Genomic DNA, 26,409 nt, shown 5'->3' with positions numbered 1-26,409 from the left:
GAAACACCGTCTTCCCCTTCTAGCTGTTTCGTTCAGAAGCACTGGAATATTATTTTTCTCACTCTTGTGTTACCCATATGGTTCTCAAAAGCTAAGTTTAGAGAAGATTTCTTAACGGGAATCCTGATTGTCACAATCTGCATCAGCATCAGAATTCTGGAGTAAAAGAAACTTTGGGTGGGGTCTGTGGACTGATCCATCAGCATTGAATGAATCCATTAACCCAAACAGTAAAAAGCATTGAGCTGTTCATCAAAAGAAAGAATAGAATGTATTCATAACTGACCAGGTTGTGTACCATTGACTAGATCGTTTATTTATATATATATTTATTTATTTATTTATTTATTATCTTTTAACCTGAGGAAATCAGCTCTTAGTGTGGGAGACATGTCGCTCTGTTCCTCCCCTGGCTGGCCCAGATTCAGTTTCATTCCTGTTTCTGGGACGCCCCACCAGGCCGGTTCGGCAGGTTTTTGAACTCTGGTTCCTTCACCACAGAGTCATGCTGAGGGAGTGGTCACCAGACAGGTGTGGGGTGCAGCAGGATATACTAATGGAGAAATAAGTTTCTCAAAAGGTTTCTGTGACACGTCTTTCAAAAGCCACAAAGCATTGCAGTAAAAAGCTTCAGTGACCTACATGCTTCTTTCCAGTTGTGAGCTTCAGTAATACTGTGTGTGTGTGTGTGTGAGTGGGTGTGTGTGTGTGTGAATACATTACTTAGTCCTGCAAGCTACTTAATAAAATAAGCATGTATAGGAGAGTGTGCACCTCATGTAACCATCGCTGGCTTTTTTGTCATACTGTATTGCACAACCTACCAAAGCCCTTGATTTTGATGTTTTTATGACATGTGCTTTATGTGTCCTGTCATTATGACCTTGCAATCTGTTGTGGATAAGAGCATCTTCTTACAGCCTATATTATTATTATTATTATTATTATTATTATTAATATTATTATTAATGTTGTTGTTCTGTGGTACTGATTCTTTATGTTTGATATCTGGGCTAAAGCATTTTTTTAATTGAGAAAAAAAACCTTTCAGCGTCACCAAACCTCAATAATACCCAGTCTAATAGTTTGAAATTGCACTGTCATGTACAAACAATATGCACTTTTTGTATCACTTTCAGCTTTTAACTATGCAGTCATAGACTAACTGCATGTCCTCCTCCATGATTTGCATTGCATGAACTTGGCAACGCGCTTTCTTGTTTTCCCCGCCCTGCTTCGTGCGCACCCCTCCGCATACTGCATTCCTGTTACAAAATACACGGGCAAACAGGACCAGACCATCTGCAGAATTGAGGAAGTATTTCCGGAGGCGCCCTCAAATCTTATATCCGCAATTCTTTGCTTGGATTTTGGGACAATCGCGCGTTCATTGTTTTACCGTTTATTTTTCAAAGGAGAAGACTGCACAAATATAGGAACATTTTTATACTAAGGCTATTTATTGTCGCAGTCGTCCCCTCAATCCCAGTGGTAGTTTGTTCCCGCTGCCATGTTGTATGGATCTGCCGACGTTTGTACTGGAGTTCCGTTGAAAGTTTAGATTTTAGAGACTCGGGAAGATCCGAGTTCTCCAAATACCTTCAAAGCCCGAGGGACAATTTACGTTACAGTTCCAAACAACAGAAATATAAAAATACTGAACCTTCAACAGCCTTAGTCAAAAACAACCTGCACCCTTGAGAGGGGCCGGCTGCAGGCCACGGTGATCAATGACTGCATCAGCTTTATTCAAAATACCTTAGCGAGACAGCTGTATCTTTTTTATTTTTGTTTGTTTGATTTAAAAAACGATGAGTAGTCACCCGTCGTTGCGGCCACGGGTCGGAAATGTCGGCTCTACTCTTCTCAGCTCGCAAGAGAACGAATGCCTCTACAATTACCTGGGAAGGAAATGCATCGTAAGTTCACCATTTACTTTCTTGATCACTAATAGCCTACACGTTCTCACTTTCTGAAGTTTCGGTAGCAAGATAGTGCCATCAAGTTACAGGGTAGACTATAGTGTTTATTTATTTTTCTTTTGGTAATTTGAAAGGTCTTTGGCGACTTGCAATTACAACGGATGAGTAACAGCACGCACCGTATCTTTCTAATCGAATATCTTGATTCTTGATTTCGAAGAGAGTGGACTGCCGGGAGTGCATTTGCCCCAGCCTAGGACATTCCGTCAAGTCGAGAGAAAGATGCATCGGAACCCGAGGCCTTGCTTAATTCTGACAGTCTCACTGGAAAAGGCAGATCAGACTGCTCCAGTTTGCACGGGCAGTAGGCTAGGCTATGCCTATGGTTTGTCCAAGATAAAAATTTTGTTCTGCCAGTTTTTGGGTTAACGTTGCACTTTGTTTTCTCTGAGCTGGCTGTTTGACGTTAATTGAGTGGTCATAGTTGTAGCTTTTTGCTAATCGGCCGGTTTTCAGAAGTGTAACTTGGATGACTACCATTCTGTGAAACGTTGTATATTTTCACATGGTTATTAGGATGACCGGTGGTTGTAGCCTACTACAACCATACATATTAGCTAAATTCAATTTGTGTCCTCGCTTGACTTGTAAAATATTGAAGGAATGTGTATTTTGTATTAGAACGGCAACAATGTTGCTAGATGTGCAAACTAAATGGAAAATTCGCCTACATAACAGAAGGGTTGACCTAACGTCAGTAGAAATAGGCTGGTAGCCTACGTGTATCGTGGCAGTGTGCGATAAGCATGTTTCCTTATTGGCCGTTGCTTTCCCGAAAGGTGTGGCAAAAGAAAGTAGCTTATTAATGTACTTTTTTGTTCACAGTTATTATTATGGGAAGAACATAGTCCTTAAAAGTCACCTGTGTGGGCTCTTGATCGCTCTGCTTGTGATTGCTGTAGAATCTTCTAAAGGTTGAAGCTAATAGGCCCGTCTATAATGGTGCCGGCCATTTATCCACAACTTACAAGCACCAAACTCATGTTCACCTAATGCGTGAAGGGGCTTCACGGATCACTTCGTTGTTTTATTTTTGGTAATGCATTAGCTTGGCAGGCCTGTCGAGTTTTAATCAACAGGAAGCGGCGGTAGATCGCAGATGTTTTTTTTTTTAAGCTGTTCTGATGGTGTCACCTGGCAAACGTCACCAGGAGTATGCCTCTATGAACATACTTCAGACTATAACGATAATTTTTAAAAGAGAGGAACAAACAAGATATTAGTATGACTTAGCTTATGTCCTTTTTTAGTGACATTTCCAGTTTTATTCACTCGTGGAACTGTCCCTAAAATATCCATGCATGTCCAGTATGGAGAAATGACCATAACCACAAGATGTGAGAGGTACAGAAAAGCACTCGGTTGGCATGGACCTGTCTATTCTGTAATTCATTTACATGTATTATGTTTCTACCCATTTGGTGCTTTTTTTGCAGAGTCACCCCCAGTTTATTACATTTTCCATTGGAAGATTGCCAGCTAACAAGTCATTCAGGAGATGGACATAGGATACTGATATAAAAATATGACTATTCTTACACTGCAAAATTTGAATACAATTTATATCTTTGCAAACTAGCATTATAAAGAACCTTCATGAAATTACATTTAAAAATACATTTTAAAAACATTATTAGCCTGTTTAATGTGATTGACAGTCAGTTGTGCAGGCTGATTTGTGTATTTATCAAGATTGTAATCAGGTTTGATAATAAAGATGGAGGCTGGTTTTGTGATGTGCGGGAGCTCACATAAGTAGAGCTGTAAATCCCTATGATGGTGTTATGGTTTCCAGTGTGGTCAAAAACAGGTATTTCAGTGTGGGTATGAGGGAAATGGCTTTGCACTGTGACCGTGAAGTAGACGTTTCTCCTTTAGCTCTCCTGACTTTACCTTCGCCATACAAAAACACAGGTAGAGCTGGCATCCTCTTACGTGAGCTTCCATCGACGCGCAAAGTCCGCGGAAGCGTTTCCGCGAACTCCGGGTCGCAGACCGGCGTCTTCCGCATCGCGCGAGGCCCCATCGGGGGCGTTTCACCGGGACAGATTCCACACGCGCCACGCCCTCACCTGCACACGAACGCTGGGGAGTTTCAGTCAGGCTTTGCTGTAGCTTACCCCGCGTGACACAGACTGCTGGAATGAGAGACACTTCCCATTTCCTCTGAACGAGTGGGCTCATCATATGTCTGCCTGATTGTTTGCACATTTCACAATGCCTGTATTATGGAGAATGATAAAGGATCATCAATCTAATTTTAAAAAAAGCCCCAAAAAATGGCTTTGTTCCACGAACGTCAGCCCGAATGACTCGTCTTTTTGCATTCGGTCTATTTCGGAACGGCACAAAGGCATCGGTGTGCTCCAGCGGCGGTGCCCGCGTCGCCCGTCCGCACATGACGGTTGACGCATCAGGCGGATTTGTTAAAGCGCTGGTGGCGCTGGTGGCGGTGTCGCAGCGGGGTTTTTTGCCAAGGTTCGTCAAAATGAAATGTGGGGTTTTTTTTTTATTTCTTTCTGCCTTTCAGGCAGTGATGGATTCCTCTCGTCGTCGGGCCTGGCAGGCTCCAGACGTAGCTGCCTGCGCTCATTCAGTTTTCCGCAGTGCTCAGAACCGTGGGCCCAACGTGGAGGGCGTCCAATTCGCACACTAGGAGGGGTGGGGGGGGGGGTGCAGTGCACAATCAGCAGTCCTCTCCTACAGGAAACGCTGTGGCCAGTCTCTCCAGGAGATTTCTGCTGGGACAGTGAAACGTGCTTTCCTCTCCCCCCCGGCAGTGTGAATGTGGAGGGCTGTCTGCTCTTTCAAGGCCAAACAGGACTGCAGGTCTTTTTTTAAAACTCATGCAGGCTGGCTTCTGTGGGCGTTGACTGATTGACTTGTGGCAAGGATTAGAACAAAGAGATATCTCTTTAATCTTTTCTCTCCCCTTTGTTTGAATATGCAAATGTCACAGGAAGCTAATCTGACGCCACTTGAATTTAACGCGCAGTTTTGTTCTGCCAGTTTCATTGTTACGCACGCTTTTCTGGGTCAGCGAGCAAGTGGTCAGAAACCGGTACAGTCCCTACCACCTCAGTCTCCTTGTGAATGAGCAGCAGCTCCCTGTGGGTCCTGAATCAGGAAACTGTGTTTGATTTGCCCTCAACGGCGGTTTCTTGTCATGACCTCCGATTTGCAGGTTACACGCCCATCGCCCGCTGAAATTTGTTTGCCGTCGCGGATGAGCTGCGTAAGTGAAAGGGATAAAATGTAGGCCTCATCACCTCTACAGTAGAGTACAGGCCTTAAGACGCACCAAAAAAGTACTTTGTACTTTGGGTGTGAATAATGGGTCATGGCAGTGAATATTCCTGGGAGCAGTTTCACCCAGTGGCTGGCTGCCATCTGACATCACCTGATGAACAAACACGAGCGATTCAGGTTCAGTCTAGTTTGTCTTCCATTAAGCAAAGGCGTACAGTATGATAAAGCTGTAGTTGGTCTGCAGTGATGGATTTAGCTTGTGTTCCATACAGCTTTTCTCACTTTTTTTTGTCTGTAAAGTTGTGGGTGATTAATCTCTTCTCTGAAGCTCCAGACGGTGCCAGTCAGCCCATTATAGACGGTTTTTTAAGAGCCGATTTTTGAAAACATCCTGATTGCAGCTCAAAGAGCACTCCACAGGTTGTCTGGTAAAGGATGCATTTTAAATTCCTCAAAGCTCCGCGAACATAATCTGTCCTGCTCGCGGTGCAAAGCGTGCTCCGAGGCAGGACTGCAGCACATGTCCTTGCCCACAGTGAAGTCGTCAGAGTCACGCTAGCCTCACCAGGCGATGGTCTCCCCCCCCGTGCGTTCTTTCTCTCTTTACAGCCTGCGAGAATCTGCGATCAGTGGCGTCAGAGGGAAGGGAGACGGAGGGTTTCGCACAGCACCTCGGTTTCCTTTAAGACCGTTTCCTTTTTAAGTGGAGACCGTGTGGTTAATGAATACCACACGCTCAAATTGAGTGGTTTGGATTTTTTTTTTTCTCTCTTCCTGAACTGTCTGGGGTTGATGGTTCCTGTTAGCAGGCATGTCTACTGCAATAAGAGATGATGGACGAGTGAATAACTGAACGCAGACGCACCTGTGGGGACGGCAGTGTGTAATTTCACGGTGATCTATGCTGAGGGAGGTTGCTGGTTCAGGTCCTGAATGTGGCATAGTGGTTTGTACAATTCCCGGGTTTGCTACAGGGAAGACTATAGGAAATCGAACCCACTTGTTAGCGTCTTCAACTCAATGCACCCTCCGGCCTCTAGTAAGCCCTGGAATAGCTTAAACCCTGGTTCTCAAAGGTTTCTCTCGCTCCTTGTGTGCCCCAGTGTTCAAACGAGGCTATTCCAGCTCAGCTGTCATTTCACAGGGTTTGATTAAGTTTCTAATTGACAGTCTAGTTTGTATCTGAGAGAGTCGTATCTCATCAATCTGCTCAGATTCTTTCAAAATGATAAGTCAGAATGATCTCAGTAGTGTGTGCACGCATGTGGGGTGCTTTTACATCCTTTTACATTGTTTATTTGTTTCTCACCATTATTATTTAGTTTCGCTATATTTCATGCAGCTACGGAAAATGTGCTATCTTGACAGGCATCTGTGAGGAGATTGCCCTGGCACCAGTGTTTCCTGGCAGGCCTGTTTCTCGGCTGTGTCACAGGAGGGGAATTCACGGCAGGCTTTTCGCTCGTGTTTATCTGAAGAGCGCGAGTGGTCAGTCCGCGCGTCTGACAATGTGACGTCGGTTCTGTGGTGGACTCAGACGGCTCTGTTGCCACCGCGTCCACCACAGATTAGGTTTTATTACCGAAAGAATTTCTGACGGGTACAATTAGCCATACAGCAGGACTGGCATTTATGATCCCGCGTATTGCTTAAGATGTAGCCGGGAACGCATGCAGACACTCATTGAGGAAGTAAAGCCTTTAAATAGGTAGGCTTACAATCTGAAAGTGTCAAGAATAAACAGGTGGAAGCTGCATAATGCCCACTTAATAAATATTTGTATGTTTGTGTGTGTGTTTGTGTACTCAAGTGCCTTGGCTGAAAGCACCAAAGGACTGCCTTATCTGTCTATAGTTAATCCTGTCTGTGCAATTACACACAAAATAAATGAATGTGCCTTCTGTACACATATGGACGTGATACCATTACTCTACTGTGCCTGATTGTATGTTTGGCACACCTTCTCTGTGCGATGATTGTGTTCATAGGTTTAACACACTTTCTCTGCACATGATTGTGTTTATGAGTTTAACACACTTTCTGTGTGCATGATTGTGCTTATTGATTGCTTATTGATAACACACTTTTTCTGCGTGTGATTGTGCTAATAGGTTTAACACTTTCTGTTCTGTGTGTGTGATGATGGGTGATGATGCAAATTTTTTGTGTGTAATGGAGTCCGTGGATAACCGGCGTTCCCCCCCCCCCCGGCAGGCGCTGTGTTCCGCCGTGGTCCAGGTGTTCACGGCCGACAGGAACTCCTCGTGGGTGAAGAGGTGCTGCGGAGTGGCCTGCCTGGTCAAGGATAATCCCCAGAGGTCCTACTTCATCCGCGTCTTCGACGTCAAGGTGAGCCGCGCGCCAACACCGGCTGGGCCGCCCCAGGAGAGACGCCAGTCACGTCCTGAGTGGGCGTGGCCTGTCGGCATGGGTAACCTGAGAAGGGGCGGGGACAGCTGTTTTCCATAGGCGATGGAGGAACTAACAGGATGCAGATGTGTCATGGAATCCAAGTCAGGCGCTATGTCCACAAGTTGTACTCTTACTGGACATGCACTGAGCTTGAGTAGTCTTAGTGTATGAATATTTGCAGGAAGGTTCAATCAGCACAAGGGAGGGTGAGCTTGCCCTTCGATATGTCTGTTGTGTTTAAAAAAATAAAATAAAATAAATGAGGCCATGAACAAACCCATCAAACTATTCTGTCTGGCAAGCTGAATTCTTGAACAAATATCAGACTTATTTCATAAATATGCTTAAGGATAAAGCAGGGGTAGTGTTGTTTATTGTACTTATTACTGCATTTGCATTTTCATCAGGATATTTATTTGATAGCCTGAGCATTACTAATAATGAATTTTCATTTAAATAGCTTGTTTTGCTGGTGAGAAAAATTGCTCACTAGTGACAAGGTTGTAAACCCCTTTGGTTCCTGTTCAGACCAGAATAACTCTTGCATAGTGTTGCAGTTTCTGCAGACAGAAGATCCAGGAAGTTGCACTTCTCATCCCCATCCGTTCCACTTTGTTTTGACTCGGGAATTCTACTCTAGTAGCATTAACTGGCCACATGATGGCGCTGCTGGGTTCCCTCATCCCGCTGCAGTTTAATGACGGGCCCCACGCTGTGTATTCAGATCCTGAGCACACCGGCGCTGATTGCTAGCGCTAGCCTTTTAGCGGGCCGTGGGATTAGCCGTGGCGTCGCCCAGAAGAGGGGCTTCGGTCCCCTGGATTATGGGTTCCTCGCCGTGCCGCAGCGACTCCTGTTCGTCAGAGAGTTCGCGGCCCGCCCGCGGCGTTTGCGTTTGAGGCGTGCCGCGATGCCGCGAGTGGGCCACCGAGCCACCGTGGGCACGCTGTGCCACAGAGGGGAGGGCATGCAGCTCTGCCACTGCGGGCACGCTGTGCCACAGAGGGGAGGGGCATGCAGCTCTGCCACCGCGGGCACGCTGTGCCACAGAGGGGAGGGGCATGCAGCCCTGCCAGCGCGGGCACACTGTTCCACAGAGGGGAGGGCATGCAGCTCTGCCACCGCGGGCACGCTGTGCCACAGAGGGGAGGGCATACAGCTCTGCCAGCGTGGGCATGCTGTACCACAGAGGGGAGGGCATGCAGCTCTGCCAGCGCGGGCATGCTGTGCCACAGAGGGGAGGGCACGCAGCTCTACCTGCGCAGGCACGCTGTGCCACAGAGGGGAGGGCATGCAGCTCTGCCAGCGCGGGCATGCTGTGCCACAGAGGGGAGGGCATGCAGCTCTGCCACCGCGGGCACGCTGTGCCACAGAGGGGAGGGCATGCAGCTCTGCCAGCGCAGGCATGCTGTGCCACAGAGGGGAGGGCATGCAGCTCTGCCACCGCGGGCACGCTGTGCCACAGAGGGGAGGGCATGCAGCTCTGCCAGCGCAGGCATGCTGTGCCACAGAGGGGAGGGCATGCAGCTCTACCACCACGGGCACGCTGTGCCACAGAGGGGAGGGCATGCAGCTCTGCCAGCGCGGGCACGCTGTGCCACAGAGGGGAGGGCATGCAGCTCTGCCATCTCCCAGACTGACGGGGGAGGTTGTAGCCATGAGATTGCCTGCGAATAATATTGGGTGTTCTAAACTGTGAGAAACGGTAATAATTGGGAATAGAGATTGATTAGTTCCAAGGGTTAAAGTAAGTTCTGGCTAATACTGTTGATATGAGGTAGGGGATTGCTGGTGGTCTTTGCTCATCTGTTCATATTGAACCCGAGCTGTCCAGAGACCCTGGAGGAGGAGGAGGTAGAGAACAGGAGTCATGGATTAGGTGAAAGCAGAGAGAAGGTTCTGATGAAGGCCTGTGTCTGTGTAGCAGAACGATGGAAAGGTAGAAGATCTCAGAGACCTGTTGAGTGTGGCTGTCCATGAGCGTAACAGACCACTTTATCATTTTTGAAGTTTGTTTCTGTCTCTTTGTCTTTGCAGGAGGGGAAGACCTTGTTCGAACAGGAGCTCTACAACAACTTTGCATTGAATTCCTCGAAACCGTACTTCATTTCGTTTGTAGGAGACGTAAGTTCTTTTCTGTTTGGTGATTGACATTTCTGAGCACAATGCATTGTGGGACCAAGCACTGACTCCCCTACCACAGTTAAAAAAAATAAAATAAAATAATAATAATAATAATAAATAAATACCATGTTTATGTATTTCCTACTAGTTTGGTTGGTTCATGTCAGTTATAAAGTCTAGTAATGCCTGTGCACCGTGTCTATTCCTGTTTGATGACTACCAGAATTCATTAGAATTGCACTGCTAAGAGCACCTGCAAGTGTCCACAAAATGTTGCATTTCCCCCTAGTGTTCATCTATGAAGTGGCTCTAACAGCAATAAATACTCCTTACTGCCCCCATGAGAAACCCTTTGTATAATTTGATTGGGAAACACACGCACAGCACTGTGGCCTCCAGTTGTGTTATGGTTTTATAGGTTTTTTAGTTGTAATGTAATGTAATTTTTCCATTACATAGACTGGAATCTGACACCAACTCCACAAAATATTGGTCACAGGAAGGATTGGCATGGCATGTATTTGTTTTGAATGTGAGCTCAGACCCTGAGTGGAGCAGTGCATGATTGAGTGATGCAAACTCAGTCTGAAATGTGCATCGCTCTCGCTCTGAACTGAAATGATCCAGCACTGCATGACTCCGCCCCCACGCCTCTCCTCTCCTCTCTCTTTCCCTCCAGACCTGTCAGGTGGGCCTCAACTTTGCCAGCGAGGAAGAGGCCCACCAGTTATGGTTGACGACCAAGGACCTGATGGGCCGAAGGCAGAGGAAAACAGGTGACTGACGCCGCTCCTGTGACCGTGCCAACCTGGCTCCTCCCGCTCTCTAAAACAACTTCCTCTGAGCTTCTGACTCGCCACAGCTTCTTTACTACTGAAGCCATCGGGACAAATAAGTGTGATGGTCCACGGGGCAGTCGGAAGACTGCAGCCCACTGAATAATGCTGTTACGCTGAATTGGGTACTGGATTCTGGAGGCACCCCGGCAGTACTGCTTTCGCCAGCGGTCGTAGCTGCTTAACAGTGCTGTACTATTTGTACGCAGGCAAAAAGTAAATAAAACTACTGCGCCAACCTTTGGCAAATGCAGAGCTATTTGCCACACTTATTTGATGTGATGTGGAGACCATTCCAGAATCTGTGTCAAAAGCTTTCCTTCCTATGGATGAGACACACTTTTGAGAGCACTTTTTAAATCCTTACAGCAAGTATGTCTCATAGCAGCTGTCATAATTTCAGAGTCACAATTCACTTAATTACGAGCTTGTTGTTTGTTTAATTAGGTATTGGTACCTCCAGGTGTAGATAGAGCTGGGTTCAGGTGTGGAGATTTAGGTTGAAATTGGGTTTGAGGTTAGGTTTTGGGGTCGTGTTCAACGTTAGGGATGTCGCATCCATGGATGAGGTCGCTTCAGGCAAGCCTTACTCTGCTTGGTTTCCAGCCCGTGTCTTCCGTTCCACTTCTGTCCCCTGACTTTTCTCTGCCCCGTGTGCCAGTCTGTGGAGATGTGTGGGGGGGGGGGGGCTACAGGGAGACAGGAACGGCCAAAGCCACCGGACTCGAACATGACTCACAGTCTCACAACCTCGCTTCGCTCAAGTGGCTTGGCGTAAAAGCAGGAGAGGATGAAAAATGCTCTCTGTCTCCTGACTGCTGTCTGGAATGGAGTAAATTGCCAGGAACGTGAATGATTCTTCTCGGTCTCTTCTGCCCTGACTTCTGCCCTTCTCTCTGCTTGCCTGTCCGCTGCCTGTGAAGTAGCTGAAAATACTGCCCATCTAATCACTGCCTTTCCGTTCTGGAAACCTCTCAATACGGGGCTATTCTTTCTCCTTCACTAACACGCAACTTTTTTTTTTTTCCTCTCAAAATTTTTACATTTTAATTATTTACATTTTTGTTTTGCAGAGAAAAGACGAGACCCTCCAAATGGTATGTCATGCATTAAAAGCTCCCTCTACAAATTACCTTCTTGTGCCATTTGTGTATTTCCATGGTTGAAAAACTTGTTAACCGAAGTGGTCATACCAATTAAAATTATGAAAATCAAGGAGCGCCCTCTCCCAGAATTTCGGTAACTGCAATAGTAACTGGTGTATTTTCCTCAGCAGAGAAATCCACAAAGTCTCTTGTCACTTTAAAAAATATTTCATCAATCCTCAGTCCTCAATTTTGTCTCAGACTAAGTCAGGATTATTTTCATCTCGAAATATGCAAGCATAAATCACACACACACACACACACACACTCCCCCCAGATCAACAGCATGCAGTTTTAACCCCTTGCACTGATGTCCGGTGGTAATCTTCTCAACGTGAGGCTGAACCCCCCCACCCCTGCCCAGCCATATGTGAAGCATGTGGATCTCTTTAATGTGCTGTAATCGATGGCTCTCAGCCCTGCACCAGCCATGCAGGCATAGCACCCAACAGCAGGTGCTCTAATGCAGGGTGGCTGACTTCTGCCCCCTCCTCACCGCTGCGGAACGCCCGATTCCTGAGGTCCAGGCTGGTGGGAGAGACTCGTGGTCCTAGCACGAGTGTCTGAAATGCCTAGCCCATGAGCCAGGCCAGGACGGGGTGTGATGGGGTATACCGACCAGGCAGGGGCGTGGCGGGCCACTGAAAGTGGCCCGCATCGAGTGCTGCCTCTGCTACCCCTGCACACCGTGCGCGGGGCTGCCCAAAAAATGTGCCCTTTTCCCTAAACTCCACACAGCCAGATGGCTGGAGTTCTGGAGTTTTGCTTTAAGGTGCAGTTCAGTGACTGCCAGGTTGTGATGTTTTAATTGGGTCTTCTGCATTTAGGAAGTGTGGTAGACCTGACCTTTAACCACAAAGACATCTACCCGGATTCTGTCCTGACAGTTTGCGTTGTGAACTACAGGGCTGACGTCGGCAGTCTCTCACTTCCTGAAGTGTGATGACAAGCTGCTGAAAGCACTGAATGGCACGGAGAGTTCTTTCCACTCACTGGCTAACTAGCTAGCTCACTCTCATTCATTCAGTCACTCTCTCCACCCATCCATGCTTCTGTCCATCCTCCCATCCTCAAGGGAAATGGACAGGGATGTTTTTTTTTTCGACTCAGATGAGTCTTGGCCGTCTTGGCTCTCATTGGACAGCGGACTGGCCCCTCTTTGAGGTTATCTGAGTTCTGTCGGTCTGTCTGAGGGCTTCCAGCTTTCAGATTTTCTGCAGAGAGTAGGTGATCAGCCCAGCGCTATACATATTAGACCCGAGGTTAATCGGTTTATAGGGGCTATGGGGGCTGTAAGCTTTTAATGTGGCGATGTGACACACCCATCTACGCTCCTGTGCGTGGAATGGTTGGCAGGGGCGGGTCTGTTCTGCGTCAGCGACATCAGCGAAATGAATGTGAAACTCGAGGAACCGCCGCAGGAATGTGGCTTCCGGCCTGCAGAACCTGCCGCTGGCTCCCGGGGCCTCGGGCCCTTAGTCTTGGCTGTTAGCTCGCGCCACTTTGACCTTTGACTGGGGAAAGGCTGAATGAGCTGGGATCGAGACTGATGTGGAGATTACAGCGGGGTGGGGGTGGGGGGAGGTGGTTGGGGGGGAAGCGGTTGGACGGGGGCGTAAAGGGAATCCCTGCGTCGTGGGGGGACACGACGCGCGCCGTGTTATCCTCCTGCGCTCACGGCGAGCTCTGGCCCGGGCTGGCGGAGATTTGTGGTGTTTAAAGGGAAGTTTAAGGATTTGCCCGGGATTACCGCCGGCTTTAGCGGTTACGTAAGGCCGGGCGGCGCTTGTAGTTTGTCTGGATTAGAGGCGCATTTTTACGATGGGCGGGACTGGCAGAGAGGAGGCGCCAGCTCGCCGTCTTAAAACCGCCCTTCCCGGGCGTAGCGGGAACGATTCGCCAGGAAGGATCGCGAGGTTCACGAGCAGGGCGAGTTTCCTAAAGTTGGACTGCTCCTCTGGGATGCGAGCCCATGCCCACCCGGAGAGAGGATGTTCTGCACCACCTTCCTCGCGGCTCCCTCTGAGGAGCTGTCGGACCGCGGGTCGAATCCCAGCGGCTGTCTGGCGCCGCTGTTCTGCCTGGTACTGCCCCAGGAAGAGCTCTACATGCCGCTGGCCGTCCCCACGGCGACGCTCTCCATTGGCGATGGGGACTGTACCCACATCACCGTGAGGAAGCTCCTGTTAGATGTCAACCTGGTGTCCACTCAGGTGGAGGATGATGACATCAATTTAAGTGATCCTTCAGATGTGTGTGAGACTGGTACAAGCCCACAAAGGAGTTGGGCGGAGTCCAAAGGTGGGTGTGGCATTAGCTTGGGCACTGTGAATTTTGCTGCTAACAGATAGGCGTCTGGAGACAGGGGATCTCACCCTAGTTTTTGATTTGTGGATTTTGGTACCTGCTGTCTTTCTTGGGGTGAACAATCTTTTTTTTGTTCTTCTGAGTTCGGTCATGCATGGGATTTGGAGTCTTGTGGAGTTCGGCCCCTGTTGCAGTGATACCAGTCATAACTGGGATGGCGAAACTACAGCAAAATGAACAGTGTGTTTCATGAACCTAACTCAGAGGGGTCTTCCCTGAACACCTAAGGCTCCGGTAGTCTTCAGTGGCAGGAAACGGTTGTCTTAGTCTTTTAGGGTAGTGTGGGCGTAAGGTGGGCAGGGTACCCAAATTTATGGCTGTATTAGGTCCTCTTGATGACGTGGCACCTGCCAGTTTTGATTGGTAAAAGATGCTGTATGCCTGTCCTCAAAATGGCGCCAATTCTTCAGGAGCAGCTGGACGTTTGGAAAAATCGCCATAGGCAAAGGTATAGGAAGGGCCACAATTATCATCTGTGGGTGGATTAGTTGTAACCAATTTGCGGAGGAAAATAAGCATTAAAATTGCTTCGTAAAAATTAAAGGTTGGCTGAACAGTGGAATGTGTGAAGTTAAGAGAAAACGAGGAGTTTTATTGGCTGTTTGCTTTGGGAGCTGAATATGGGTTTCTGATGTGTGAACGACCCTGATGTTGACATGGCAACACACAAATTAATTTCTTTTTTTTTTCCTGTTCAGCTTTTCTTATGTTGAAATGGGCATGCTGGGAATTCTTCTGCATCGGTAGAAGTAAATAAGGCCACCCACTTGTGTCTTTAAAATCACTGGTGATTCCTATGCATTAGAATTCATTCTCACAAATTAAAAATGGCTAGGTCCTATTCGTCCGTTTCAGTGTCCACGTGAAATTCCACACTTACGTCTTCGGTTTCGCTGCTGATTAAGGGTAAGAATCCCTGAAACACAAGTCCTTTTTAGGTTTTATTTTTTTATTGGTTCACAGAGTGTAGGGAATAGAGAGAGGAGGGGAAGGAGCTCTCATCTGTGTGGGCCATCTGATTGGCTATGAAATGTAGATCTGAGCTCTGAGACTCCTCTTTGGTGGATGGGGGTTCCCCATGGGTTCCGGATGTTCTGAGTGTTCCTGTCCCTTTCGGCCTGTTCCCAGGACCCACTCTGCACATTGCCACGGTGGACATCAAGCACCCTGAGATCAGCAACACGCGTAACAACTCTCAGGTCAACAACATGGTGCCCAGCGGCTTCAACAAGGACAAGAGGAAGCCCAAGGGGGGGAAGAAGAAGAGGCTGACCAAGGCTGACATCGGCACACCCAGCAACTTCCAGTGAGTTCCCTGCTCTCTCCTGTCTGTAACCCCCTCTCCAGTGTCAGGCTCAGAAAGAGAAGCTCCAAAGTCAAATGATCTGAATGCAAATACTGTAGCAATGCAAAATAATGCAGTGTAATGCAAGTGCACTATTGCTCTATCCGCACCTTGCAGTATCTGTGCAGTGATGCGTTGGCTTGATCCCGCGCGTGTCATTATTGTTGTGTGTGGCAGATAGTATCCTGCCTCATATTAATCTCTGACATATTTCGGGATGATCTTGCGTGTGTAATCTGCAGGCTGACGGGGGGCTGCTGCAGTGTAATCCCGGGCGCGTTTTTTTTTCCCGCGATGATCTGAGGGCGCGGCGTCTGTGCGGCAGCGCAGGGGCGTCACGTGACCCCCACCCCCAGCCCGACGTTCGATCGCAATCTTGCTTTCGGTCACCGGAGGCTGTGTGCGCCCCTTGATCTTATCTGAAGGGCCGTGTTCAGTTCCTGTGTGGCAGCTATGCGTGCTCGCTGCCTGCTTGCGTGTCAGTGTGTTCACTGGGTGTTAAGCTGTCCTTTGCGAAGAGAACTGCACGGTAGTACTGCTGCAACAACAACAATGCTCACCTTTAATCCAACACTAGCCAGTTAACCCTTCATTTGAAGAGCAGTTTTTCTTAGTCTTAAGTCAATGTTCTGGAACTCCATTGCTTTCAGTTGCCTTCAAATATTAAATCATAATGCTGAACATTCTAATGTTGATGTATTGATTACTACTAGTAATTGAAAGCAGTGGAGTTCTAAAAAACTGGTTTTTGAATTTAGAAAAAAACATTCCAAAAACGTACTCTTCAAAGGGTTAAAAACTGCCAGGGCATTGCAAATTTTGGGAGGCGTGGCACTGAATGATCTACTCAAACAGGACAGCCTGGTCTTGGGGAAATGCAGTCAGGCCTGAGCAGGAGAACAAGGACATTTGGTACCTTGAAGGTGGGGATTAAGGAGTTACTGCTGGATGAGTGATTTAACGGGGAAGTGTTTGACGTCGGTGTAAACGCCGACAGCTGCATTATGGATGTATTTTGAGTTATTGGAGTGTTTTGGCAGGTCTGCCACTGAGAAGGGCACTGCCACGGTCACTGCGGAAGAAAAAAATGCGCAGATCTTTAAAGGCATAGAGGTGGGCGGAGCCATGATATTTAAGGTTTAGAACATTTTTCACATGTTTTGTGAAATTTTTTGACAGGCTTCAAAAAACAATGTGGGAAAAGGGAAGTGTAAAAATGACCCCTGGGTTGTCTGACGTGAGCACAAACTCACAGGCTTCAGAGAGAGTCAGCGATTTTAGGACACACGGTCCGAAGCAGCCCATCGGCTGTTTTGTCGCAGTTCGGCTTCAGGCGTCTGTGTCCTGCAGTCCTCAGTGACCTGATTGCAGTCTACAGTGAGGGCGTGGCAAGGCTGAGACAGGTGATGTTTATGCAGGTTTCCATTTTGTCAGCATAGCACTGGAATACGAGGCCATGCCATTGCAGGAATTCACCAAGGGGAAGCATATGGGCCTATCCGATGAGCAAAAAGGCTTGTGCCTAGAGAACTCTCTGTGTGACCAGGGCACAATATGAGATTTTTCTTTACTTGAGATGGTGAATTGCCTGCCTGTTTACCGGCAGTAGATTTGAGATGTGTCAGAGCAATATTAACACCATGCCTGGTGCTGTCAAGAAGCACTGAGATCAAGGAGTAGGAAAACATCGAGGGCACCTAATCAGCAGAGAGGAGAGGCTCTGTGCTATTTTGGGAACGGAAGCCAGGTTGACGGGGATCACATGGCCCCGAAGCTGGGAGACTAGACCTTTACCTGTCAAATCTGCCTTTGGGTTCATTTTATTATCCGTGTTGTTATTAAAGAAAAATGTCTTCAGTGTGCAACCCGGTAGTATAGCCCAGTGCTCAATTTCTGTCTCCTTATGTTCAGTGTGTTTTCAATTTCTCTTTTCTTGTATTACAGGCACATTGGGCATGTAGGCTGGGATCCAAACACAGGCTTTGATGTGAGTACAGCGCGACGTGATCGCTCCCCTGTGCAGATGCGTATCTGCACGTCGCGAGACGAAGCGCGAGTCTGACTTTATGAGACGTGGCATCGAAGCCGAAACTGTCACGCGAGGTTCACACCCGCCTGAGACGAAGGTTGCGGGGCGTGAACTGCCCCCTGTAACTCGCACAATGTTCCTGCGGAACTGGAAGGACGGAGAGCTTAAAGGGATAGTTCCCGTTTTTTTTTGGTTTTTTAATAAATATTTTTTCAGTTGTATTACTATGTGTACACTCGGCCCAGGTATTTTTATGTTGTGATGGAGGATATCATATGCACGTACAGAAGAACCTGCAGTGTCTGCGGGTTTTTGTGGTCTCATTTCAATCGGCTGCTAATTAAGGCCTTGAGAACAAGGTGTGTGGATCCCTTAGCCAATCAATGACTTAAATGATGTGCTGAGAACACCCCAAAAAACCAGCAGACTCTGCAGCCCACGAGTGGCACCTTTGTTCTAAGGGCTTGTTTTTGGTCTGTGACATTAGACTGTAATTTCCTAGAACGTCCACAAGATGGCGAATGGACACTGAACGAACGCAAGGATGTTGGCAGTTGTCCTGCGTTGATGGTGTCGCAGTTCAGTTTCACATGTGTTCTGTGTGTTGTATATGAGGAAGTGCATGCATTACAGTGTTACCCACTGAGTATCATTTTTTTTAGGCTTTGAATTCACAGTTCTGACACAAGGGACAGTCCATTTTACATCAAGTTTATCTCGCTGACTGAATCTCGTTTGGAATAGTAGCATTTGTCACTTCTGTTTGAGTTATTTGATTCGGTTATAAGTCCTCCCTGCAGGTTTTGTGTCTGCGCTGATTTTCGTCTGAATTTTTGCTGTTAATAGCTAAGCTGATTGCAGATTTTGTGTCTGCATTCCCCAATCGGATGAGGTTTAGCCTGCACCTAGGTGGAGTTTCTATCCAGCGTCATCCTTTGTCCATTACAAATCATGGGCTGTGCTCCCCTGTGTGTGTCTGGTACATCTACAGGCACTTCCTTGTTTTATTTATATTTTTTTTGTAATGACCGAATCATGTTTTTATCTAAAATGAAGTCATTTTTCTACTTGTGTTGTATCTCCTTTGGACTTGTTGAAACTGTATGTATAAATCAATTTGTATTGTTAGAGCATACATTATGTTGCACTGTGTGCTCTAACAATACGATAATTACTGAATGAACCCACGGTTTTGAAAAATATAGATTATAAAGGTTATGGGTTAATATTTGTGGCTTACAGTATAATCAAGAAATTATTCTGCTATTATCAGAATGTATTTTGATAGTTTCACATGTGTAAATGCAGCTGATTAAATAATTTTAAGAAAGCGACTGTGGAAAAAAATGTAAACATTTCTTACATTTCGGTATGGTAGGAGTTAAAAGCAAGAACAGAAATCTCTCAGCCGAGAACCTCTGCCCTTCCGTGAGAAAGTCACGCTCAGCCTGCAGTGTCTGTGTCTAATGGACGCTCGATGTCCAAGCTCCTGCCGTGTGTCTGGGTTTCTTTTTCCTGTAACTCGTAACTTCGTAAACCTGAAAAGGCATGTGGCCTTCACTGAAAAGTTTAATCCAATTACCTTTAGCTGAAGTGTTGATCTTTCTGGACGTTTGTAAACTGACTGGGCATGATGCTTTTAACCCGATTCCCTTCTTCCTCCTGACCTCGGCGTGCACTGTGAGGCAGGTCACCGCACGCGTGCGTAGCGGCTTCGGGCTAGCGCTGCTCACGCCGCAGCTCGGCTGAGTCTCGATGCCCCGTGAGGGTCCAGCTCCGCTCCGTTTCTCATGCGCTCCTCCGTCGGTGGTTTCCCCCCAGGTGAACAACCTCGACCCGGACCTGAAGAACCTGTTTGACCTGTGCGGGATCTCCGAGGCCCAGCTCAAGGACAAGGAGACGTCCAAGGTCATCTACGACTTCATCGAGAAGAAGGGCGGCGTGGAGGCCGTCAAGAACGAGCTCCGGCGACAAGGTGAGGGGGCGGGGGAGGGCTGGGGAGGGGTTCGAGTGTGCCTCTTCCCTGCAACCTTGCGCAACATAGTGTTTCTCCACCAACCGGCAGCCTGTGGCCTTCTGGGATTGAATTCCCTCCACCCCCACACCCCACACCCACAGAAGCAGATCCAGCATTCAGATACATAATGCAGTACATTTAGTTTCTTGTTTATCTGGCAGATGCTCTTATCTATTGAAACACCCAAGGCTATCATGTCAAGATCTGCCTGCATGTGCATGTCAGAATATTCAGTATCAAACCAAAGAAAATCTGTTGAGTGCCTGTCTGCTTGTCACAGCGATTCAGGTCCAGTGGCACAATCAAGGGTAGATTTGAGATTTGAACCTGCTACCATCTGGTTATATGCACAGTTACTTACCAGCTGTGGGCATTATCGCTCTGTTACCACTGAACAGGTTCCTGTGTGGTACGGTAGCCCTGGTTACGTGAGGTGTTTATGGTAGCCCCTGTGGTCTTTTTTTTGGCAACTCCTCTGAGGTTTGTACAGTAGGTGGCGCTCTCTCCCCAGACAGAGCTGCAGTGAAGCATGCCTGTGTCTGCGCCCGCCGGTCAGTGTGACTGGCAGTTTTCCTCGCACGGTGGCAGGGAAAGAACTTTGGCACGGCAGGCACAGAGTGTTTTTTTTTTTTTACCCATAATCCCCGCTGCGGTACAAAACATTTTTAACACGCACGCGAAAACTTATCTGGGGAGTCTTTGTTTAGTGTCGCACGCTTTGTGCTTTTTGGGTTTTACGCCGTTTTTGTAAAGTGATTAAACCCTGACAGTCTTTAAAAATGCTGGGTTCTTTTGTTAAACGTCGTATTTTCTCTCCGGGGAACCGGGAGGGAGTGGGTATTTAGCTGCCCGTTTGGCTGCCGGTTGAGACTGCTTTAAGGTCTTCAGACTGCCCTGTGCCCTCTCGGCTCGTAAAGCAGCGTTCCGTCGCTCCATCGCCGGCTCTTAAAATGCTAATTCGCCACCAGAAAATTAAAAATTTAATTAGGTTTCTGACGAAGAGAGCCCTCGGTATTTTCTTTACTGGGCCCAGCAGCTGAACTACCAGACGCCCGCACTTCACTAAAAGCTCCCACCGCCTCGGTCCGAGTTACACCGCGGATCGATTCATCGAAGGTGGAATATTCGGCTTTCATTTGTGGAGGTGATGGGGTCATTAAATTCCGTCTATTTTATTCTTTAGTGCCCCCTGTTGACCAAGAGCAACAGAAGGTAGCTGAATTAAAAGCGCTTTTTTGGCCTTTTATTTTCTTTTGTACTTTTTAAGGCCTTGATGTGCAGTGAAGGTTGGAGGTCAGTAATCAAAACATGCATGTTTTTTTAGTTTTAAAAGTTTCTTTTTTTAGTACAGTTTCTCATGTGAAGGGAATACTTTTTAATTTATGAGATATATTTGAGGAGTTTCTGTGCGCAAATCTCTCTGCAGAATGAGCTGAATTGGCATCAGTCTCTTTAGATGCTTTGCGGTCCCATGGGTACTGTTTCATTGTTTATATCGCGCTCTCTCATTTCTCTCCACCAGCTCCACCACCTCCACCTTCCAGGGGCGGACCACCTCCGCCTCCCCCTCATTACACCTCAGGGCCTCCTCCTCCTCCTCCCCCCGCCCGAGGAAGAGGGGCCCCCCCGCCCCCTCCGCCCTCCCGTGCCCCCGCGTCAGCCCCCCCGCCCCCGCCTCCTTCTAGACCGATCGGCGGAGGCGCCCCTCCACCCCCGCCTCCGACCAGAGGCCACCTCCCGCCTCCGCCCCCACCTTCGCACGCCTCCCTGGCCCCACAGGCGCCCCCTCCTCCTCCTCCTCCTCCGCCCTCCTTCTCTTCGGGGGCTCCCCCACCCCCGCCCCCTCCCCCGCCTCCTCCCGGTCCCCCACCCCCCGGGCCTCCTCCACCCCCTGATATGGATGGGGGGGATTCTCCAGGGGCAGGGAAATCGGCGCTCCTCGACCAGATTCGGGGCGGTGCGAACCTGAAGAAGGTGGATCAGGGCAGCAAGCCGGCGTCCGGCGTGGGACGGAACGCGCTATTGGACCAAATCAGGCAGGGGATCCAGCTGAAGAACGTGAGTCACACCTTTACACCGCCGTGTAAAAAATAATATACTTATGATAGAAATGGACTGAAATGAAAAAATAATTTTGTCCTCAGAATGATTGAAGTGAGACTATTTGGATTCGAATGATCAAGATCAAGTCAATGCGGTTTCTTTAATGGTGATGTACCATCTGCATTGCTGCGTGTGTCTGCTTTTCACCTAAAAGTTGTTCACCTATGTGTTTCTGTGGAATTTGTTTAAGTATCATGGCGAAGTGTCCATGCAAAGGACGCTTGGGGATAATGCAGTGACGGTGCTGTGTCAGAGACTGACGGGTGTGTCTGTGTCTGCGTCTGTGTGTGTGTCAGGTGCCGGACACTCCGGACAGCTCGGCCCCGCCCACCGCCGCGCCCTCAGCGGGCATCGTCGGGGCGCTGATGGAGGTGATGCAGAAGAGGAGCAAAGCCATTCACTCTTCAGGTGGGTACCTTCACGGTTTCTTCTCCACAGGTGGGATTTCATTGGTCGCTTCACGGTTGCTGCCCTATGTACCGGCTGATCTGGACCAATCAAAAGAGTGTCCCCACGGAGATGAAAACATTTTTTTTTGTTTGTGTCTGTCACTGTTGACTGTGCCTTGTTTCACGCTTGCAGTGCTCAGCCACGTATGTCTTTCATTGCACTAGGGTACAATAAGGAATCCTGTAGCACTCTGGCTGGTGTGACTTCTTGTTTCTTGTTTCATTCTCTGTATTGACATCAGTTTTTTCCCCTCTTCATTTACTTTTATTGTTTACGAAAAACTGAAAAAAAATGTTTGCTAAAAACAATGGATATATTTTTTTTAAAAATGTAAATATATGCTATGAATGTAACTGGTGTTAGGATACCGTTTGAGGCTGCGCAAATGGTCATAAATTGTATTTATAATTTGTGTACACCACACCACGCTTTATAAGCTGTACATAGCTGATATTTCTGTGCACAACTGAGCAGTCTGTCCTGTTTCTGAAACGCACGGCCCGGCGGCTCTCTCTGAAAGGCAGTGAGTGAATGTCTGTCAGCAGGTCAGTTTTTATGGCCCCCATTCGCCGGCTCCCTCTCCGATCGCGGCCGACAGACCCTTTCAACGGGGGGGGGATGAAGTGCGCTGAAAGGGCCGGCCTCGCTTTTCTCATTAAATCGTCTTTCTGCGCAGAGCGCGTGTCGATAGCGCTCGCGGCCTCCCCCGCGGAAAGGTCCTCGTCGTCTCCGAAAAGCCGCGGCGAACGAGGTCCTCCCTGAAGGGGCCGGCGCGCGTGCAGGTTTTCCTCACCGCCGGTGATCAATTAGAGCAGTGGGGTGTCGACCTGCAAAGGTCCCGGAGGACCGCAGTGTCTGCTGGTATTTGTAGTTTCCTCTCGGTTGGCGGCCAGTTAAGGGGTCGAGGACAAGGTGTGCGGACTCCTTCGGCCGATTGGAGGCTTAAGCGAATCACTCGTGGTGAAATGCCCCGAAAAATGACACCCCTGGATTAGACCGTGAAAAAACATTCTACATACGAACACAAAAAAAGACCTTCCACTGTCAGCCGCAATTGAGAAACGTAGCTAAACTGTTAGGTCAGTGAGCTGGGTGTGCTATCCAGAAGCTCACACAGCCCTCTGTGCTCACCACCACTCTGATTGATCAGAGAGCTGTTGACAGAGGGAGCATTTAAAAAAAGATAATAAAATTGTTTCCCCAGCTCGTGTTTCTCTATTCGTTGTGCTTGAAAAGCTCCTGCTTTCTGAAGCTGGAGTTCATCCTTGCCTAGAGATTGAGGGTTGAGTGTTAGGAAGGCCGTTCTTAACGCACGCTTGTACGAGTGAGTGCTGGACACTTGTTACCAACCTCACCATGTGTGTGATGTCATCATTCCCCTGCTCAGTGTTTAAATGAATTATGAACATACTGTTCTTTTCTCCAGATGAAGATGAGGATGACGAGGATGATGAGGACTTTGAGGATGAGGACGAATGGGAGGACTAGTGATTCCACAACCCCCCTGCCCCCCCACCCTTCCTAAAAAAAAAAAAAAACAAAGAAATATTCTTCCGCAAATTATCATGTAAATGTTCTTTCAATTTGCTGTATATTTTTGTTGCCTTTTTTGCTTTTTATTATTAATCTGTGCAATACCTCATTTATTCTGTAAAGGTTTTTGTGTCCCTTTCTGTAAATTTCTCCAGGATTAATGTGCAATTTTACATCATGGACCGGTTCTTTTGACTTGATAATGTTGTTCTTTTGTCAGTAATAGACGGGAGATTAAAAAAACTGACAGAGTTCTTAATGTTGCTATTGTTAATGCAAGATAACACTATTTTCATACCTTAAAATTTTTCTTATTCAAAATCCTAGTTTAGCACTGTTATTTTTCTTAAGAATGTGCTAATGAAAATATTTAGCCCCATCATTTCCAATGTGTAATTAACACAGAAATTGAGGGTTATATTTTTGCACAAAAAAATCATAACAGTAAGAAAGTGCAAGGCTTGATTTAAAAAAAAAAAAAAAAAGAAAAAAAAACACTTTCAAAACCATGACCACAAAAGCAAACATTCTTAAAGACTCATGAAATTCATAGTGCATCACACATTCGTTAAAGGTTTCTAGGGATATGTCTTATTTTATTGATTTTTTTTTTTAATGTCACCTTGTGTATCAATTATTTTTCAGAAGCCTTTTATTTCTACTTTTTATTGTAACCAGAAGAAAGAGGTTTTTTTGGAAATCAGGTCAGTGTTCATGTAAAGCAAAAAAAACTAACTCATCTTGGACTTAACCTATTGTCAATAGTATTGAACCAATATAACTAAGGCTGTAATATAAGGCTGCAGTACAATAACGGTGAATTAACACTTATTGGCAAGGTGCTGAGGGGTTGAAGCTTGATTCTGATGGCTGCAGGCCAGGTAATAAGGCCTGTAAATCACTATTGAATCTTTCTGTAGGGCAGTATGCTGTTTTTAACAGTGTTGTATGTCAGAATGTCACTGTCTTCTGTTTCCTCCTGGGGTCTGTGGTGCATCGAGAAAACGACAAAATGGCCGCCAAACCTTCAAGTGAAATTTGATGAAAAATGGAACACTAAATTGTATACTTAAATAAATGTTAATATTTACAGACTTTTTTTTCCCCACAAGTACTTTAACATGTTGATGATGCTGCTTGTGCAGAGATGTCGTGACCTGCCTGGAGGTGGGATGGCTGAAGATTGGTGAACCTTTGGTCTGCACAACTCATAATTGTACAGGTTTGTGTTCACTGAAAAAAGCTGTGGCTAAATGGCTAAATAAGAGAGTCGTTTTTTAAAATGCTAGTGATCGGTTAACAAAGACCTGATTTATAAAACTTACAGGCATTACAATGGTGGTGAATCTCCATCTGTACGAATGTACCAGCCCCTGTGCTGGACGAAGCCCCTAACCACAAGGGGGCAGGTGTGTGAACTAACTTTTGGAAAGAAAGCTATATATATCTTTTCGCATTGCCAAAATCCTACATTGTAAAAGTTTGATGTCCATGATGCAATAGTTGACAGTGGTCTGTACTCTCATGCATGGTTTCCCAGTTAGAGTAGGCCATTTTTGTCGTTCTGACTCTATACTCAAGCTCATTAAATTTGAAATGAACAACAAAATGAATGTACGGTTAAAATGTACGGTCAGTTTTAATTTGCGAGTATTTGCATCCATATCAGGCGAACCGTAGGAATTTCATAGTCCCCTTCTTTTGGAGTACAGAGCCAAAACAGCAAAGAATGTGTCACTGTCCAAAATACTTACAGACTGCACTTTAGGGGACTGGGCTTGTAACTGAGGCTGTAGACTCAATTCCTAGGTGGGGCACTGTTGTTGTACCTTTGAGCAAGTTATTAAACCTGAATTGCTTCAGTAAAAGTCCAGTTGAATAAATGGACTGTATAGAGAACAAAATAAGCTGTGTGGTTTTGGGTAAGCCGGACGGTAATAAAAAGCAGGACACCCCAGGACACCCTGCTAAAATATAAATGCACGTGTAATTGCACAACTGTACTCGATATGGAAGGCATCTCGCTTTATGATCTGGTCTCTGGCACGCCCTGAGCGAGAATTTGTCCTGTGAGATTTTGGGTGGAGTCACCGTGCTGTCCTTTACGGTAACCGGCCTATCACAGCCCCCCTGTCTAACTGCCACTCTGCGCATGATTGGTTCCCTGCTGCAGGAAGCGAAGGCAGGCCACCAGCTATCCATAGTTTAGGAGGGGATTACTGCAGGTATGGGACTTTCCACTGCTTTTGTGGCAGCACAGGAAATCCACCTTAACAGCTGTACGGGCTGTGATCTTACTCTCCATAACCGTGGTCTTGCCACATGGCTCCAGGGCACACGCATCGAGTGAACAAGTTGATTAAAATTACCAGAAGCGAAGTGAACGCTGCGGTTTTCAGTCTCTGCGGTAACGTCTCAGAACTCGGTGTTAGGTTTGCCATTTGCTCCAGGGCGACCTTTATAGATTTTTGCATTGTGTTCTTGTATACAGATGGATATTTACTGAAGCAATTTCGGCCAAGCGCCTTGCTGAAGGGCACAAGCTCTGCTGCTTCCATCTTAGGCCACAGTATTGGACATTTGAGAATAGAAATACATTTTTTAATTCCTTTTAAAATATTGCCTACTTGATTCTTACGCAATTCGTAATAGCCTCAACTGACATTTTAATATTCAGTTGCACCAATATTACTACAAAATGTCTAAATTGTAAATAAATCAGGGCTTCTGGTGTGTAAGCAAAATGTTGGCTATTTAACTTTTTTCTCCATTTTTTTCTTCTGTGCCATTTTGTACAATCATGGATAGAAGGGTGGT

At 47.0% G+C, this 26,409-nt stretch overlaps 1 protein-coding gene across 2 annotated transcripts; it reads left to right on the top strand.

Annotated features, from left to right (window-relative positions):
- Positions 1–1,260: 1,260 nt before the first annotated feature.
- wasla (WASP like actin nucleation promoting factor a) lies at positions 1,261–24,687 on the top strand. 2 transcript variants are annotated; one of them, XM_064342778.1, is made up of 11 exons: positions 1,262–1,919; positions 7,446–7,580; positions 9,681–9,767; positions 10,447–10,543; positions 11,677–11,700; positions 15,244–15,421; positions 17,405–17,447; positions 19,311–19,464; positions 21,029–21,564; positions 21,906–22,017; positions 23,486–24,687. In XM_064342778.1, exons 1-11 carry the CDS (start codon positions 1,812–1,814, stop codon positions 23,545–23,547), a joined length of 1,536 nt encoding a protein of 511 aa, XP_064198848.1. In that variant the 5' UTR covers positions 1,262–1,811; the 3' UTR covers positions 23,548–24,687. The 2 variants fall into 2 exon arrangements, with proteins under 2 accessions (XP_064198849.1, XP_064198848.1); XM_064342779.1 differs by lacking the exon at positions 11,677–11,700 and having other exon boundaries at positions 1,261–1,919.
- The last annotated feature ends 1,722 nt before the right edge of the window (positions 24,688–26,409 follow it).

Source organism: Anguilla rostrata, chromosome 7, assembly GCF_018555375.3.
Source record: "Anguilla rostrata isolate EN2019 chromosome 7, ASM1855537v3, whole genome shotgun sequence".
Classification (NCBI taxonomy): Eukaryota; Metazoa; Chordata; class Actinopteri; order Anguilliformes; family Anguillidae; genus Anguilla; species Anguilla rostrata.
This window is presented reverse-complemented; position numbering and strand designations above follow the sequence as displayed.

What these genes read in the sequence shown, in the direction of transcription:
- wasla (XM_064342778.1), top strand. Translation starts at nt 1,812, where the DNA reads ATGAGTAGTCACCCGTCGTTGCGGCCACGGGTCGGAAATGTCGGCTCT. An exon ending in ACCTGGGAAGGAAATGCATC is followed by an intron (nt 1,920 to 7,445) that starts GTAAGTTCACCA and finishes CCCCCCCGGCAG; the next exon opens with GCGCTGTGTTCCGCCGTGGT. An exon ending in TCCGCGTCTTCGACGTCAAG is followed by an intron (nt 7,581 to 9,680) that starts GTGAGCCGCGCG and finishes TTGTCTTTGCAG; the next exon opens with GAGGGGAAGACCTTGTTCGA.